This window comes from Protopterus annectens, chromosome 4.part1 (assembly GCF_019279795.1).
Source record: "Protopterus annectens isolate FY-2018-M chromosome 4.part1, PAN1.0, whole genome shotgun sequence".
NCBI lineage: Eukaryota > Metazoa > Chordata > Ceratodontiformes > Protopteridae > Protopterus > Protopterus annectens.
Window position 1 is genome coordinate 237,025,514 of NC_056734.1, and position 18,431 is coordinate 237,043,944.

Consider the following 18,431-nt stretch of genomic DNA (forward strand, 5'->3'; position numbering starts at 1 on the left):
TTTACTTGCAAAGTTACTACTCCCTGTGAAGCTTCAGATCCTTCTTTTCCCACATAAAACATGTATAGATCTAGTAGTCCCAGCTCGAAAAAAGATAATGAGAAATTAGAAAATAAGCCACTTTGATGGTCCATCATTAAAAATAAGCTGTATTACAAAAGAAAAAAAAATAAAGGTCCCTTAACAGATCTACCCACATTAAGGACTTACTCAAAGACATCACCAAGGAACTGAAAATGACCATTAGAAAAACCACAGCAGAACATGAACTGAAACTGGCATCAGAAAAGCTGAACATGAATTGAAACTAACATCAGAAACCGAAGATAGCTACAAATCTTTCTCTAGTTACATTATAAAGCTTAGAAATAACATCTTACAATGTGCAGTACTAATTCAAAACTGCATTACCCACTTGGACCCTAAAGACATAGCTAACATTCTTTTGAACATATTTAGTGCTAATTTTATTCCAGAAACAGTCACTGGAATTCCACAAATCCCTGTGCTCCATTCATCTCCTAGGACCACCATGAAACATGTCCTTGCTGTACTCTATAAAATTAAAAACACATTTTTTATGGGCCCACACAATTTACCTGAAAGCTTAAGTAGTAGCACCAGCCTTTCTCTTTCTGTACCCCTGCTATACCCCTCCTGTTCTTGTTTAACTTAAGCCTGCCCACAGAGTATGCTCTTGAGGTTTGGACAAGAGCTGTAGGGGTGTACCTGAACAAACACATTCTTAACACAGACTCTGGGAATTAGTCCTATCATCCTAACTAGCCTAATTTGAAATGTCATGGAGTCTACATTATCTGACCTTTTAAATTACAAGCAAACTTCTTTGAGAAGCTTATAAAAGTAGTGGCTTGTGGGTAGTCATCCACATAGCATACCTGGATTTGGCCAAAACCTTTGATGCTGTACCAGATACTAGTATTACAAACAAGCCAAAATAATTAAAGATAGACTTACATAGGTTCATAGGTTCATAGGTAGGTACTAGGCTATTGGCCCTAGGGCCTATATAAGCCTAGCCAAACAGGTACCCTTGCTTTCGCCACCCAAGAAAAGTATTTTCCTGTGGCCCTGTTGAACAGAGCCACAGAGGTGATCCCTGGGGTGAATTTTCTATTTCCCATCCAATCATCAAGATTTTTCTTGAAGAGTGCTAATGAGGAGCTTTGTTTGATATAGACAGGTAGTTTGTTCCAGAGTATGGGAAGTCTCTGGGACAGGAATCTATCCCTCCAGCATGTTCTGTTTATCGTAGTGAAAAGGTTTAGGTCCCTAGACCATGTAGCTCGGAGGGATTGGGATTTCTTTAAGTGGAGCATGTCCAACAGCTCTGGGTTTAACATAGCTTTGTATGTTAGGCAGAGATAGCCTCTGAGTAGGCGGTATTCAACAGAGTAAAGCTGGAGTTTTTTGAGACAGTCTGCATAAGGCATCTGTTTGAGGCCGGTAATCCTCTTTGTGAGTTATTTCTGCTGCCTTTCCAGTTGTTGTAGATGTCTTGTGAGCTACATACCAAAAGGGGCATTGAACTCTATAATGGGTCTAATGAGTGATGACTAGAGGGGAACAATGACCTCTTTTTTCCTGGATGAGAAACCTTTTGTGATGAGGTGTGCCACGTAGAAGGATTTCCTGACTACTGTGGCAATGTGATTATCAAAGGAGAGACTACTGTCCACCTGTGTCCCAAGGTCTCTTATCACACTTTCAGTGTTAAATAGACTACCACATATGTGGTAGCTCATGGGTACAGAGTTTTTACCAAAGGGGATGACAATGCACTTTTTGGCATTGAGCTTGAAGCCATGGCTTTGACACCAGGCATCTGTCTCCGTGAGGTCCTTTTGTAGGATGTCCACATCATTAGGAGTTTCGATTATGGCTCCTAGTTTGCAGTCATCTGCAAACTTCATTAGCCAAAGACCTTCTGTGTTAGCCTGTACTTCAGAAAAGTAGATACCAAACAGGAGAGGACCCAGGACTGAACCCTGTGGTACTCCACTTGTCACTGGTCTGAAGTCAGATTTGGAGTCTGCTACTTTCACAGTGTGGGTTCTGTCAGTGAACCAGTTGGCAACCCATCTTGTGACATAGGGATTTATACCTTGTTTAGCAAGTTTATCTATAATTCCAGAGTGGTGGATGGTGTCAAAAGCCTTGGCGAGATCTAGCTAGGCTGTGTGAACCACCTTACCCTTGTCTACAGCTTTGGTGACTGCTTCAAAGAAATCTATCAGGTTTAGGAGACATGACCTGCCTTTTACAAACCCGAACTGGGTGGGGTCCAGAGTGTGAAGATTATCAGTGTCTTTGTGTATAAGATCCATTATGATACGTTCCATGGCCTTGCAGACCAGGCTCGTTAGGCTAATGGGGCAGTAGTTCTCTGGGTCCGTGGTGGCTCCCCCTTTGTGGAGTGGGATAACTGTCGCTGTACGCTATTCAGTGGGCACAAAGCCTGAGATGAGGCTATGACTGAATACGGTACTTAGGTGGGGTGCCATTTCATTCTGCAGTTCATGTAGAACGCAGCCTGGGATGTTGTCAGGTCCTATGCATGCTGTGTTCTTGGCTTTGGAGAGTGTGGTTTTTACCTGTGCAGCCGTGATTACAGGAACTTTGCATTCTTCCGGTGTAGAGATGGGCCCTTTAGAGGGTGACAGGGGGGTAAAGTTAGCACTGAACCTATCTGCCAGGATGCTGGCAATATCAGTTGGTTCTATATATTTAGTGCCATTGTGCTGTAACTCAGAGCAGATCTGAGTGTTGCCACTGAGATTCTCGACAAAGCTATAGAATGCTTTGTGGTTATCTTTAGAATCAGTGGCGATTTTGTTTTTGTAACTAACTTTGGAGGATTGTATGAGGGATCTCAGCTTATTACTGAAGCTGACCAGGGAGTTCCTCCAATCATGGGATTTTACTCTTTTTTGCAACAGTTTCTTTCTTCTGTTGTAGAGTTTGTTTATGGCAGGGGACTACCAGATTGGCTGCATTTTTTTGGAGGATAGCATCTTGGTTCTGTTAGGGATAGCACGATCCATGCACTCATATAAAGTGCATTTGTAAAGGATTCAGCAGTTGTACCTCTATTGTCCATCTGCATGGGTGTTGTGATGTTTGCCACTTCTGTCTGAAGAAGCGTGAAGTTGGCCTTGGAGAAATTTTTTTACTGTGGTTTCCCTAATGGGGGGTGGGGGCGAGATGCAGATGTCTAGGGTGATTAGCTTGTGGTCGGATCTGACCAATGAGGAATTGACCTCTGGTGTGGAACACCGGTCGCCCATGTTGGTAATGACCAGGTCTAGGATATTGCTGCTCCTGGTGGGGGTGTGGATAAGTTGATCCAAGGCATTTGAATTTATGAATTCCAGAAAACGTTGAGCAAAAGAGTTGGTACATGAGTAGTTTTCCCAGTTAATGGTGAGGTAGTTGAAAATCACCTATTATTAGGGTGTTGAGATGTATCCTAATATTTTAAGTAACAAAGGGCCACAGCTCCAAAGGCAAACCAAAACTTTAATCTGTGAGTGCCCTAGAGGTGGGCATACATCCTTTTTACTCGAAAGACAAGAGTTATGGTGGCAACTTACCTTAAATGCGCAGTTACCCAGGCCTTAATGAGCAGTGTTCTGTTATGTGTTTACTCAAGCTTAAAAGTTTATTACGCTGAATCAATTTATGAAATTCAGCATAGAATGTTCTCATAAGATAATATAATATTTTATGTACCTATAGGTTTGTATGCATGCACTTCTTTGATTGTTTTTTATATATTAATAATTCTCCACTTTGTGCTTAAAAAATTATTTTAAAGTATATGTAAATATCTTTATAAATATGTATATGCCTTTTAACAATCAGTTTTAAACTTGTGATGTAATGCATTTTATTGGTCATGTGATTTCTTGGTTATATAAGGAGGGGTTTTACTGTTTGAATTTGTCTGAAGAAGTTCATTTGATTTGAGTGAACGAAAGCGTTCACAGGTTAAAGTTTTGGTTTGCCTTTGGAGCTGTGGCCCTTTGTTACTTATTTTATATGCATCCTAATATTTTCCAGTGTATCAAGAAATGAGGAGTGGGAATCCTGGGGCATGGCGGGGGATCTGTAGCAAGTTACAATTTGGATTGCGGTCTTGCCCAGAGTTAGTTGCACTTGGATAATCTCGGATGCATTATGCTGAGCAACTAGCCTGGAGGTGTGGATATCCTTAATGAATATGGGCACGTCTCCGCCTTTAGTGTTTTGGTTCAGGTTAGGTGGCTGAAAGGTGTGGTATGAATTATAGCCTGGTAATGCAGGGGTGCTCTCTGGAGCCTTGAACCAGGTCTGTGCCACTGCATAGATGTTGATGTTCTCCATTTTAAGGAGTGCCTCGAGTGAATGCATTTTGAGGTTTAGACTTCTAGCATTGAGTAGCACTACCCTCAGATTTTGCTTGCTTGTACCTGTTAAGGTGGTGAATTTGTCATTTGAACCTTGCCTAAAAAAGGCACTATAGCGGTGGCAAGAGCCTTAGCCAGTATCCAGAATCCCAAGGGTAACAGGTGTAGGCCATCTTTGGCAAAGCATAGTGGTCTGTTGATCATGTCATCCCAGGCAGACAGATAATGGATCCTCTTAGAATGACACCAGAAGCTTAGCTAATTGCTGAAGTAAATCATTTTGCCCTTGTACTGTGGTATCATTCTGGGTGATGGTAGGATGCTACACAGGGCTAGGGTCATACCTGCCTGGGCTACAAGATCAGAGAGCTCCTCCATGTCTCTTTTCATGTTGTCCAGGGAGGTACATCTCAGGTCATTCACACCAACATGGCCAATAACAGTCTTATTTGTACTTGTGGAGTGACCTGAGTGCATGCGTTATGTGTCAGATCCTGGCACTCGACAGGCAGCTGAGAGTAAGTTTCTCCTTGTTTAGCCTGGTGAGTGGAACATCAGTGTGCCTGACTATAGAGTCACCTATGACTAGAGCGTTGGATACGTTGTAATGCCTTATGAGCTGTGGTTGAGTGGCACACTGAGTTTGTGGGTTATGTGTCATTTGGGTTGTGTTGGGGGTGGAGGTTGCTTGCGTTTCTGCTTTGGAGGTCTCTGTTGCTTGAGCAGATTTTTATTGAGAGACTCCACGAATGTGGGTGTGTGTTTCATGTTTCTATGTGTGTGTTTTGGTGGTGTAGGTTTTGAGGGACTATGTGATGAGTGTGGTGGCAAGTGTTTACCTTCTCCTCTTGACTGTCTTGTCCAGTCTTGGGTGAAGAGAGCTTTGCTTCCAATTTGGCTATATAAGTGCATCTCTCACAGGTTGTAGTGTTGGGTGGTAGGAGGAGAGGGTTGTCTGTGTAAATGAGGCAATTACTGCATTGCCCCAAGCTGCCCAGATTTAAACTGCAAACTGGCTTAAGGATAGCACTCTCACAATTAAGGTGGCTAGTACCACTTAGAAAAAGTAAAAATGTAACCAGTGGAGTACCACAGTGCTCACTACTGGGATCCCTCCATTTTGGTGTATACCTTTCTGATCTCCATACCATAAACTTCTATAACTAACAAAATGTATCAATGGCTGTGAGCTGGATATCATCCCCCTCACTGATGCAAAGTACTTCAGCAAGAACTAGTCCTCACAAACCAATAGTGTAAAGAGAAAGGAAATCAGACTAAAGGCAAAAAAGCACATCATCGTGGTGCAGGAAACACTCCTGATCTACATCTCAGAGCACAGGCAATACCCCACTCCACACAGACATGGCAGTCAAGGATCTCAGCACTTTTGTTGACAGTTCCTTCACCTTTGACAATGAAGCAGTGCATGAGTTTGGAAATCTTTTTATCTTGCACAATGTTTTTTTTCCAAAGGTGTCTCATCTAGGTCAAAATATGTTATTTTCATTTTGTACTCTATCCTAATTAGACCAATTATTTAGTAGAATGCCTGCTTTGGCATATGCATTGTCAGGCATATAATGTAGCTAGAAGAACACCAAAGGTTCTTAACCCGAAAAAAAATACTGGCTAAAAAATCTTTGCTACCAAGACAGACTAAAAGATCAGTCTGTATGCTCTGTCTCTTCTTGACATGGACATCTATAATGGGTATTCTGTGCCATCAAAGACCCCCCCCAATGGATCTCATATACCGTCACAGGATGTATGGCTACAAAACAAGCTGAACCAGGTATTTGCACCAACATATAAATAAAACATGTTGGAGGGACATATATTGCCCAATGGCTGCCCCATCTCTAGAACAAATTGAACCTGCATGTTAAGTTGAATGACACCCTTGCCTCCTTCAAGACTAGCTGTGATAAATGGATAGGTAAATACAAGTCTTATTTATTTATTTAGCTTGATAACCCAGTATGTGGATTGACCGGCAGACACTTTTCAGCCAAGACTCAGGCACAGTAGAACTTTGCAATGACAAACAGATGTACATAGATCAGCGCATGGCAACATAATAGAGCAAATACATGTGTTAAGAATTTGGCAGCATGCTGACTGAAGGATTTACAAAACAGTCAAATAATCACTATCAAATCACAGGCAGACAGTAAAACTACATTACATGCATTTACAAAGAGTGTCAACACATTCATGAATTTATCTGAAGTATATACAATGAAGACTGAAAATCCACAACATATAAAATTGAGATAATATCATCCCAGGTATGACATGCTTTCCCTACTGAAAGTTGGGGTGTACATCCTGAGAGCGATATTTGACAAGGCACAGATGGTCCTCAGACTTGCTTGCCTTGTAATTCCTATAAGGCTATGATTTTATAACGGCAACCTTTTATAATCTGAAATACAGAAATGTGACACGCTTAATGGAAAATAGTCCCATCTTGCATTCTACTGACCAAACAGATACATCCCTCTTCCCAAATAAATGGTACACAATACACATCATGAATGATAAAAAAATCACTTGTGTACATAATATAATGTCTGCTATCAAAAGCCAACTATCATACTTTAGTAGAAATGTAATTGGAAATGTAGAACTCATATGTTTTAATCTACCTTACACCTAAATTACAATATCAGCACAATTTATACATACCTTCGAGAAGTTCCACCTGCTGATGAATAAGAATTTGGTCAATCTGTTGTGATAAAAAAAAAAACAATAATAAAATACATGTTAAAAGCTGAGGTATGGATAAATATGCTCTCATTCTGTAGTGTCAGTATAAAACATAGCTTATAAATCTAAAGACAGAAGAAAGGATGGAAACTAGATTACAGAACTATAATGAGTACACATTATCCATCATATCTTCTCAGTTAATTGCTTGTGTATATTTTGGGGTTTCCCCATACCCTGTCATGAGCTGAAAGGTTAAATTCTAGGAAAGGAGGAGCTGTTATCTCAATAATAATTTCAAGCAGCCTATATAAAGGAGTTGTTATTTACAACATTGCAAAACAACCCAGTGGCTGAAGCAGTCATCTATAAAGAAATAATGCACAGACCAGTGGGAGGAATGAGTACCTGTACAACAGTACTGAGTAACCCAGTCTGATGAGATGTCATCTTTATAGCTACTCATCATCATCACATCAGTAAATAAGGTACTGCTCCCCAGTTCTACCCCATTAGATAAAATGAAGGCACAAAAAAAGCAAGCATGGGTAAGAGACCTCTAATTTCAAAAGAATAAAAAATAGTTGTGTAAAATCTTACCATAACCATAGATGTCTTTCTCTTCCGTGTTGCAGTATTCTTGGTGTGGGGATTTTCCACCCCAGGCAACCCATATATCGGCTCCTATACAAAAGCTTCAGCTTGGCTGTTGTAGTTGCGTGGGACGTCACACATAGGGCCATAAACCAGAGACCTTAAATGCGATGCCTGCATGCACAGACCTCAGAACTTGAAGGCCCAGCAGGAGAGGAGTAGCCAGTGATGTCAGTCATAGGTCACAGGATAGGGTGCAGACCCCAAGAGACCTGAGGATATGAGTGACTGAAAGAGATAGAAGGATAAGGGGGTTTTGGCGGGTGGGAAGGAATACTGCAACATGGAAGAGAAGGACATCTATGGTTATGGTAAGATTTTACACAACTATTCTATATCCTTCTATTCCTATGTTGTAGTATTCTTGGTGTGCGAGAGTAGCACAGCTTAGTAGGAAGGAAGGGTAGAGGTAGAAGAGGCTGATTCCACAAAGTCTCTGGAGACATTGTCTAACTTGTAGTGTTTGGTGAAAGTGTGAATGGTGGGCCATGTGGCTGCTTCTGGTATGGAAGCAGTGTCCAGGCCTTTTAAAAAGGCTTTGGAGGCTGCCACTGCCCTGGTGAAGTCAGCTTTGACTCCCTGTGGGAGCCTTTTGCCATGGTATGAGCAACAAAGGCAAATGGCTTTCCTAATCCAACATGGAATTATTTTTGGAGACTGCCTTGCCCAGGACCCTGGGGTGGAAGGAAAGAAAAGAGCTGATTGCATTTTTTAATGGATTTTGTTTTGTCTATGTAAAATCTTAGCTGTCTGAGTACATCAAGGAAGTGGAGTATTCTCTCACCATCATTGGTAGGAGAGGGATAGAAGGTAGGAAGATGGATAGATTGGTTTAAGGACACATCATTGACCACCTTTGGCATGAAGGAAGGGCTAGTTCTTAGTGTTACCCTGTCCTTATGGAAGGTAGTGTATGTGGGGGCAGGCCATTAGGGCCTGTAATTCAGACACCCTTCTGGCTGAAGTTATGGCCACTAGCAGTACTGTCTTCCATGTGCACATTTGCAGAGTAGCTGCACTAGCAGGTTCAAATGGAGACTGGGTTAGTTTTTCCAGAATAATGTTAAGGTCCAAGGGTGGTGGGATGGGCTTTCTTGGAGGTCTGATGTGTAAGATCTCTTTTAAAAATAGCTTCATGACAGGCCTGTCTAGTAGAGGAGGGTCTAGTGGCTTGATGAATCTCTAGTGAGATTGCTGAAAGGTGAACTTTCACTGAAGAGTAAGAGAGTCCGCCCTTTACAAACTGACACACATATGCAAGAACTAGAGGGGGATTTGCTATGCATGGATCCCTGCCCTTATCCAGACACCATTTTGAAAATTTTTCCCATTTCGCTAAGTATGATTCTCTTGTAGTAGGTTTCCTGGCCTCCCTCAGGACTGAAAGCATGTCCTCTGAGTAATGGTACCTGAACGGAATTAGAAGTTTATCACCCACAGTGTCAGTGACAACATCTGCAAGTGTGGGTGGATGAGGGTTCCCTTTTGTTGTGTCAGAAGGTCCACCTTGAGAGATAACTTGTGGTGATTGCCCTTGGCTAGACTAAGAAGTAGAAGGAACCAGTGCTGCCTTGGCCAGTAGGGAGTCACCAACAAGATTTTTGGTCTGTCTCTCCTGATTTTCAGGAGGACTTTCTGAATTAGTGGGAGGTGAGGAAAGGCATATAGAAACCTTCCCTTCCAAGAAATGCTGAAAGCATCTACTCTCCAAGGTAGAGGGGAGTAGGTCTTGGAGCAGAAGGTCTGCAGTTGTCTGTTCTGGGGGGAGGCAAACAAGTCTACTTGTGGAGTGCCCCACCAGTGGATAATGTCTAGGAAGACATTCCTGTCCAACATCCATTTGTGCTGTGAAGAGGATGTCCTGCTTAGAAGGTCTGCTTGTTTGTTGTCCTGCGAGGAGATGTAGGATGCCTGCAGGGACAAGTTGTGTTGAGAAACAAGGTCCCATATCAGTAAGGTTAGTCTGCACAGGTGATACGCTTTTGTTCCACCCTGCTTGTTGAGGTACTACATAACTGTGGTTTTGTCTGTTATTATTTGGAGAACACCTGGTAGTAGGAGAGGGGTAAAGGATTTCAGTGTTAGAAGGACTGCTGTAATTTCCCTCACGTTGATGTGTTTGTTCCTTAAGAAAGGGTGCCACTTTGCTTAGACCCTGTAGAATGCCATTGTGGCTACCCATCCTGAGTCTGAAGCATCTGTATGCATAACCTGGCTGGAAGAGGAGGCTGCAGAGGAAGGCCCGGGTTGAACTGGACTTGCTGAATCCACCAAATTACTTCTGCCTTTAGGCAGGGCAGAAGAGTGACTTCTTGCTCTAGGGGATGTTGGTGTTGAGACCAAACATTTTTTATATACCATCGTAGCTTTCGCATGTGCATTATGGCTAGTGGAAGCATGGGGATGGTGGCTGCCATTAGGCTCAGTGTCCTTAGGAATTGCCTTGCAGTTATTATTTGGCTCTGCAGTAGGGCTTTGAAATGGGACTTCAGGGAGCTGACCTTGTCCTGGGGAAGAAAGGCTTACATTATGTCTGTTTTGATCCTGCAACCCAGAAATATTTTGTTTTGTTCTGGTGTCAAGGATAATTTGGGGAGGTTGAGGGTGAACCCCAGATTTTGTAGTAGAAACATGGTGAGCTTTAGATGGATTAATAGGGTTTCTTTGCAGTCTGCTAGGATCAGGATGTTGTCTAGGTAGGGATAAATCTGAATCCCCTGTGTTCTACAATAGGCAATGACTGGTGCCAGACATTTTGTGAACACTCTGGGTCAGTGGACAAACCAAAGGGCAAAACAGTAAATTTGAAATGAGAGGAGGGTCCAAAGAAATGTAAAAATTTTCTGTGGGAGGGTAGAATGGGTATCTACAAGTAGGCTTCTTTCAGGTCAAGTGTGGCCGGTATGAGAGGGAGTAAACTTGGAAGGGATAACATTTTGAAGGTGAGCACTTTTAAGAATAGGTTTAAAAAGAAAAGGTCTAGAATGGGTCTCCATGGGCAATCTTTTTTTGGGGACCAAGAATAGTCTTGAATAGAAGCCCTTTCCTTCCTGTCCTGGGGAGACAGGTTCTATGGTACCCAAGTTCAGAAAGTCTGTCAGGGCCTGTGGGAAGAGGTGTCTTTGATTTCTTGGAGGAAAGGGGACACCCCTTAAGGGTGGCTTTTCTTTCCAGGAGAGGAAGTATCTTTTTTGGATAATAGCCAGAACCCATTTGTCTGTGGTGATGGTTTTCCAAAAGGGGAGGCAGTGCGGGAGGCGGGCAGAAATGGGAAGGAGGGCAAGGCAGTCACTCATTGTTGGAGCCTCCTCTGCCTTGAAAGAGCTGTCTAGATGGAGGCTGAGAGGCAGCTAGCCTGGTAGGGGTTTGTCTTCTGGTTCCTCTTCTTTGTCTGGAAGAGATAGCTCCAGCAGAGGGTGGGTTTCATCTGACAAATGTGGCTTTCGCAGGGTAATTCCTGTAATATTTGGCAACTGGGGACACCAAGAGGTGCTTGATGTCTTGCAATTCCTTGCTCTTTTCCTGCAGATTTTTAAACAGGTCTGCTGACTGTCTGCCAAACAGGAAATTAGGGTCCAGGGGGGCATCTAAGATCTTAGCCTTGAAGTCTTCAGGTAAGTGTTGAAGGCGAAGCCAGGAGTATCACCTGAGAACAGACGCTGATGCTGCAGAGCATGCAGAGGCCTCTGCAGCATCATAGCTACATCTAATTGAGTGTCTGGCTACTTGGGCAGCAGATATAGTTTGGAAGAGATGTCAGATTTTGTGGGGCAATCAGGAGTAGCAGCCAGCAGAGTAGTGGCTTGAGAGACCAGGTCCAAAGCATATCTGGCCATATGGGTTTGATAGTTGATGGCTCTAAAGGCCAGTGTGGAAGAGGTGTAGACCTTCTTTCCAGTTCTGTCCATTGTTATACTGTCTTTGTCCATAGGTAAGAGAGAGGCAGACGGAATGAGTTTGGAATGTTTATCTGGTGAAATGGCAATCACAGCAGAATCTGCCAAGGGAGGCTTGACTAAGAAATTTTGGTAATCGGGCACCTGGTAGAAGCAGCCTGGCTGCTTAGGGGCAGGTGGCTGAGAATCTGGTTTCTTTGATGCAGATGCAAAGGCATCTAAACAGGTGGGAATAACTGGTGGAATGGCAGAAGGAGAGGGAGATTCCACTTGTAAAAGCTCAAAATACCTCTTTTGAGTGTCAGACATTTGTGAGGTGTCCCATTTATAATATTCTTTCATTTTGGTGATGGTTTCACCAAAGGTGATATCCTCTGGGGGGAGTCTCCCTCAATAGATTCATCATCTGGTGAATAATACTCTTGTGGGGAGGTATAAGACATGGATTCCTCAGAAAAAGGTCTCTTGCTCATTTTCCCTCTCTTGTAAGGTAGGTGGTGGAAGAGAAGAGGCAGAAGCAGGCCTAGGACCAAGCAAAGAAAGGGTAGCTGTTGAAGAGGCTGAGGGCCTAAGGGCCAGAAAGGCCTGCATTAAGGAAGAGGTGAAGGACTGCCAATCTGGCAGGCCTTCTGTGGGTGTAGCCATATATTTAGTTTTTTGTTTCTTTTTGACTGGCAAGAAGAAGACCCCAACAGGGTACTTAGCTTTTAGACGTCTTGTGGTGAAGAAGCGAAGCACACAATGCATCAGTCATCTACGGCCAAAACGTTCTAAGGTCTGTGCATGCAGATGTCACATTTAAGGTCCCTGGTTTATGGCCCTATGTGTGACATCCCACGCAACTACAACAGCCAAACTGAAGCTTTTGTATAGGAGCCTGAGGTGGAAAATCCCCCACACCACGAATACTGCAAGGACATCAATAATTCTACATAATACATTGTCAGAGGAATACAAAATAAGACTAAATAAGTAGTCATATGGGCAGCTGGTTTGTTGAGTGAAAAGTAGTAGGCCAAGTATAGTTGTAAGAGGCAATTATCATTTAAACAGATCTTCATGAAAAGGTTACTGCAGCAGTAAATCATAATTTTGGGGTTTACTGATTAGTGAAGCTATGTCTGTCCAGCTTTTTTTTTTTTTTTTTTTGCAGAATTCTTTCCCTGCAAAGACCAGTTCTGCTCTCATACTACCATAGGTCCAGATAATATGTGGTGGTAGTATCCTCATTTACAAAAATCACTGACACATACCCATATCACATGTTCAAGCTATGAATTTATTTATGAAAAGGTCAACTGAACATCTGAAAAGCTATTTAAAGTAAGTAAAAGGTAGCAGTAATATGTTGAAATCAACTATAAACAAGAAAATATGAAGAAACTGGCAAACCCCACAAAGTCCCCCCCCCCCCAAAACAGTACGGAAAAGGAAGCAGGACAGCTTTGCTGCTACAGTGACCTCTTCTTAAAGCCCTATTTTCAAAGTGCTTACCTCACTCAACTCTCTTTTACTTTGGGGAGGGATCTCTCTAGCAGCAAATCATAACTTTTGTGTATAATCCACTGTAGTTGTATTGTACCCCTAGAAGGTAGTTATAGGAACATCTGTGGCACAGTCATGCCAATGCCTGTTCTTCTCTTAGACTAGCAAACTATTAGAACCTAAGTGCTCAGACTATAGATAGCAGTCATTGTTGCAGATTATATAACACTATGAATCGAAAGAGTTACATAGAAAGCTGCACACTCTAGAACATTGTAAATGGAAACAGTTCTAATAAAAGGGCAGACACAAATACTCTCTTTGCAGAATGTGTTTTAACAAACCCTTTTAACAGTTTGCTGAATTTGTCATAATTCAATGCAATACGATGGGCCAGTTACTTTGACATTGTATTAAGAGAGATGGACTGTCTTCTTTTCAGTAGGACACAAAAATTTGGTCACATATTTTAAAAGAATGATTTTTTTTTTTGGCATTTCACTGTTATGGGCACATCAAGGTATGTAAAATATATTCTCCAGCATTTAGACAGTGTAGGAAGAAAACTGGCAGCTGGTAACCATTTAAATCCAGGGAACTGTACTGCTAAGTCCAGAGTAGGGGAAACAGAATAGACAAAAAAATTGGACTCACGTATATTAAGCAACAGATAGCCATCTCTCAGAATATTCCATTTTTTCCAAGTTATAGTGAGCTTGGAGTTGGTAGATAAGTTTTGGGGGGTGGCAGACTGCTTCCCTTTGAAATGTAACTTTAAAAGACAAGCTCAATCTTTGATATTCACTCTTCTATTGTATTTTTTGTCTTTTTTTCAGAGTCTCAGGACCCAACAATCTGGGTCTTAAGATTTCAGTATGGAGCCCTGATATTTGAATATACTGATTCAATAAAACAGCTGATGCAATTTTTGGCAAAAAAACTATAATTTGTCTTCAATGGGCTGTACAAATGGCTTTCGCATTCATGGTCAGAATTCAGGAAGTATGCTTCCTGACATTAAAAACAATACTTTCAGAATAACAAAAAAAGTCCACTGACTATGTTTGAGGAAATGGCAGTAGATAGTAGAACATTAAGTTATGATTCTGTAAGTGTAAACTTTTGAGTGAAGGTTCCTGTAATAATAAATCGTAAAATGTATGTTATCTACATATCCTGGCCTGAATTTATCGGCAAGCCTCTTTGCCTCTGTAGAAAAGCACATTATTCTAAGTCTAACTCTTTAGAATCATGGATAGTGCATGAGACAGACATAGGCATACAGTGTGATTCAAAGTTTTCTTTGGTTCTTATAAACTCCTTTAGTCCTTTCTGGAATTAAACACATGATGCATAGGTCTTACAATAAAACAGTTTATTACAAGCAGAAAACTTGCATGAAACACATATTGTTAAACAATATATCATAACTATATACACAATTTTTAGAATGGTGAGTACTTTAGGTTATTATCACCTTCCCTCAAACATTAGTTGCTAAAGCAAACATACTTACAATTGTACTAGCTTCAATGACATGGATTTATTGTAACAGTAAATATCATTTAACAGAATTTCAATCTGTAGCTCCTTTTGGAGGTAGAAACATGAAGTAATCTTCATATGTCATAGTAAGCTGCCTTGTGACTATATAAAGTAGTGAAGGTAGAAACACAAAATAATAATCATATAATCATAGATTGCCCTGTGACTACATAGTGCATATATGGGTCTATATCACATAGTCGAAGTGTCAAAACTTCGACTATGTAAATATCGAACCCAAAAGTTCGAAAACTGAAAACTCTGAACACTCAGAACAGTGATTTTTTTTTTTTTCCCAGGGAAAAAAATCGCTGTTCCGGTACAAAACGTGGAAACACACGAACACTACATACTGTTTCTAATGTGGGGGGCTTTGCCCCCACCCCCAATGTGGGGAGTTGTGTCCCCACACCCCCCCTACTTAAATATACCAACTCCGAGATCACACCACAGTGGAGGAAATGGCAAAGCCACAGAAATGGCCCACCAAATTCATTCCCTGGGAAAGAATTCGATGTTCTGCGGCTTCATTATTTTTAGTCTTCGAACTTCTCAGTTTGAAGTTTTGGCATTCAGACATTTGAACATTCAGACATATGATAAAGACCCATATATATATATATATATATATATATATATATATATATATATATATATATATATATATATATATATGTGCACACACACACACCCACACACACACAGACACATATATATATATATATATATACATATATATATATATATATATATATATATATATATATATACACACACACACACACACACACACACACGCATATATATATATATATATATATATATATATATATATATATATATATATACATATACATACATATGGGAGTTTTTCGTGCAAAGAAAATTGCCTCAGACGGCTCAGTGTATGTATGCCAAGTCTACACTGGTACCCTATAAGACAAAACAATTTATAACAGATACAAAATCCTACCAGAACAGAATATAGAATTTACAATATTCTACACATGGCATACTGATTTCTGCATGTAGATTGCTAAAAGAATGCAGTATATTGATGGCAGCAGAAAATATTGAAAAAGATTGCATAGTAAATATAATACCATCCTTTGGCTTGCAACATGGCACAAACAGAGCTTCCTGCTATGCACTAGCTTGAAGTTAGTTTTGCACAAGACACTGTAGCAGATCAAACACATACAAAGGATTTAATACTGACTAACATGCTTATCCTCACTTCTCTAAATGGAACAAATATTTGTCACCCTTTTGGAGTCTTTAATCTTAGTGTTTTAATGTATAAATTGTTTGCGCATAACCAGCCCAAAGACTTGCCAGCTATACTTTATATGCTGAAAAAATGTAAATGTGAGAAAAAGCAGTGATGCCAAATCCTGGAGCTACTACCTTAAACTTATGCTGGAGTAATGGCATAATGAGAGAGACATATGGCTCATCAAGTGAGAATGGTGGCATTAATGGACTATTATGATGTCAGCCATGGCAAGTCCAGATGCAGAAGAGTATGCATCAGCACAATAGACTAAACTAACTGTGAATTTCACTTCCATTTGTAAAATCAGCAAAATTTGTGCTGCTTTGTGTGAGGCTGAAAAAATTAACAGTTTCTAAATTGTGGGAGATGGCAGGAACTGCATTTTTTATTTACGATATGGAAACAGGTCAAGGTTTTTGCATGAGAGGCACCAGAAAATGTTGCCCAGTGTCTTTCCCTTAAGAAAACTTTACCTCAAAAGCTATTCACATGATCTCATTAGCTGCAAGTCATGTGATAACTATAGGATCACATCGCTAATAAAGAAATAGGTCTGCTGTAGTATGCTACTGGATGTGATTACAAGAAAAAAAGTTTCAGACTATGTGAACATTTTTTTACTAGATACAACAAAAAGACCAAAATCACATTAAACATGGCATTTCTTATTTAATTTAAAATTATGTTCTTGTAACACAGTCTGAAAAATGCACAATGAATTATCAGGAATAATAAACAAATAAAACTCTTTGGAATCTTGTGACATTCAAGAAGTCTATTTGAATAACTTTACTAAATATGAAAATATGTGAACTAGTAGTACTCAGAGTGATACCATCTAGATTTATAACACAATTTCATCAGTATTGATTGAACCATTAGCTGAAATAGAAGTTGTAATTGTATGGATATTTGTTATCATATTCCTAACATGAACCCAGTTAAATATTGAGAATGTTTATCCATCTCTCAGAATATGTTAAACAGGAAAAATATTATTCTTATGGGAGATTTTAACAATCCTGGATTCTCACGGACTACATTAGTTCCACAATAATGTTATGAAAAGAATTTGAGGACATTTATTTTATTTTAACTGTTAACAGGGCTAAGGCAGTGATCCCATTGGACCCATTTCAGTCTCAACCCGAGAAAAACACAATTGTTACATAATAGTTACATGACATTATACGCAGAGTGAATTTCATAATTTGTGTCTATTTTCTGGCACAATTAGTTACAAAAAATAAGGGGAAACAGCATTTTAGATTTAATCATTACTGACAGACCAGACATAATTTGTATTGTAACTGTGGGTACTCCCTTGAGAATATCAGATCATAAAAAGTTGACATACTCTTTACAGTTAAATTCTCTCTCCAACTTGAGAACAAGTCAAATCGCTAAAATGTCAACACTCGCTCCATACTCATTCAGTCAGTCTGCATCTGATTGTACATTCTCTCTCTGATCTCTAACACACACACAGTCTTTTCAGCTTTCATGCATGCATTCACTCTCTCTCTCTTTCTCTCTCTATTCAATTCATTTAATTCCAATCCACTCAGCGTGCCACTGAAAACCGTTCCATGCTTTCTAGCAGAAATATAAATTTAAAATATTATTATTCCAGCCAGGCTTTTAATTACTGTATTTCAGTATTAAAATCAAATCAATACAGTATTTTTGGTATGGTATGTTGTGGTATGGTATAGCATAGGGTACAGTATTTGTCAGGTCTATTTTTAATAGTAACTCTCAGGCAACCAGAAACTACACTTATCCTGCATCTGCCAATCCCCATGGGTGCCAGTTAACTGAGAGTTTACTGTAAATACAATTATAAATACAATTAACAACTATACATCAACTGTAAGTATGATTAAATTAATAAAACTTTGACAAACAATGCTAAAATAATAGTTAAAGAGTTTAATAAATATATCACTAATATCAGAACAAATGTTACTTATTCTGAAAACACATTTATGCGAAAAGAAATTACCGTTACTGAGCCTTGCCAAAAAATTAACAGACAAATGGTCATAAGAATTACTGACAAAATTAACAGGCATGGATCAGATGAACCAGATAAAATACCAGATGTATTACTATCAAATGTATAAGATATAATAACCCCCTTATTGCATCCAATCTTTAATAAAGTTTTATTATTTGGAATAGTATCAAATATGTGGAGACTATCTTATATAACTCCAGTACATAAAAAAATATTAAAAATGATTGGGTAGATTATACATGATATATAATGTTTGCAACTGAGAGTATATCGGTATGGTTTGTGATATAAAATGCTTGCAACTAGGACTGAGTCAGTGGGGTTTGTTTTCATTTATATAATGTATGATTGCTTATGTCATAAACAATGGTTTAATAAAGATGTTTCTTGTTTAAAAATGGCAGGAACTAAATAATTTATGTAATGTTGCT

The 18,431-nt window shown here is 39.9% G+C and overlaps 1 protein-coding gene across 1 annotated transcript in view; it reads right to left on the reverse strand.

The window, feature by feature from the left end:
• The window catches only part of LOC122801198 (phospholipid scramblase 1-like), a 621,378-nt gene that overhangs the window by 144,538 nt on the left and 458,409 nt on the right, over positions 1-18,431 (reverse strand). The window contains exon 5 of the mRNA XM_044070756.1: positions 7,101-7,143. Within this exon, the coding sequence (XP_043926691.1) occupies positions 7,101-7,143 (43 nt within the window). The remainder of the gene's footprint in view (positions 1-7,100; positions 7,144-18,431) is intronic.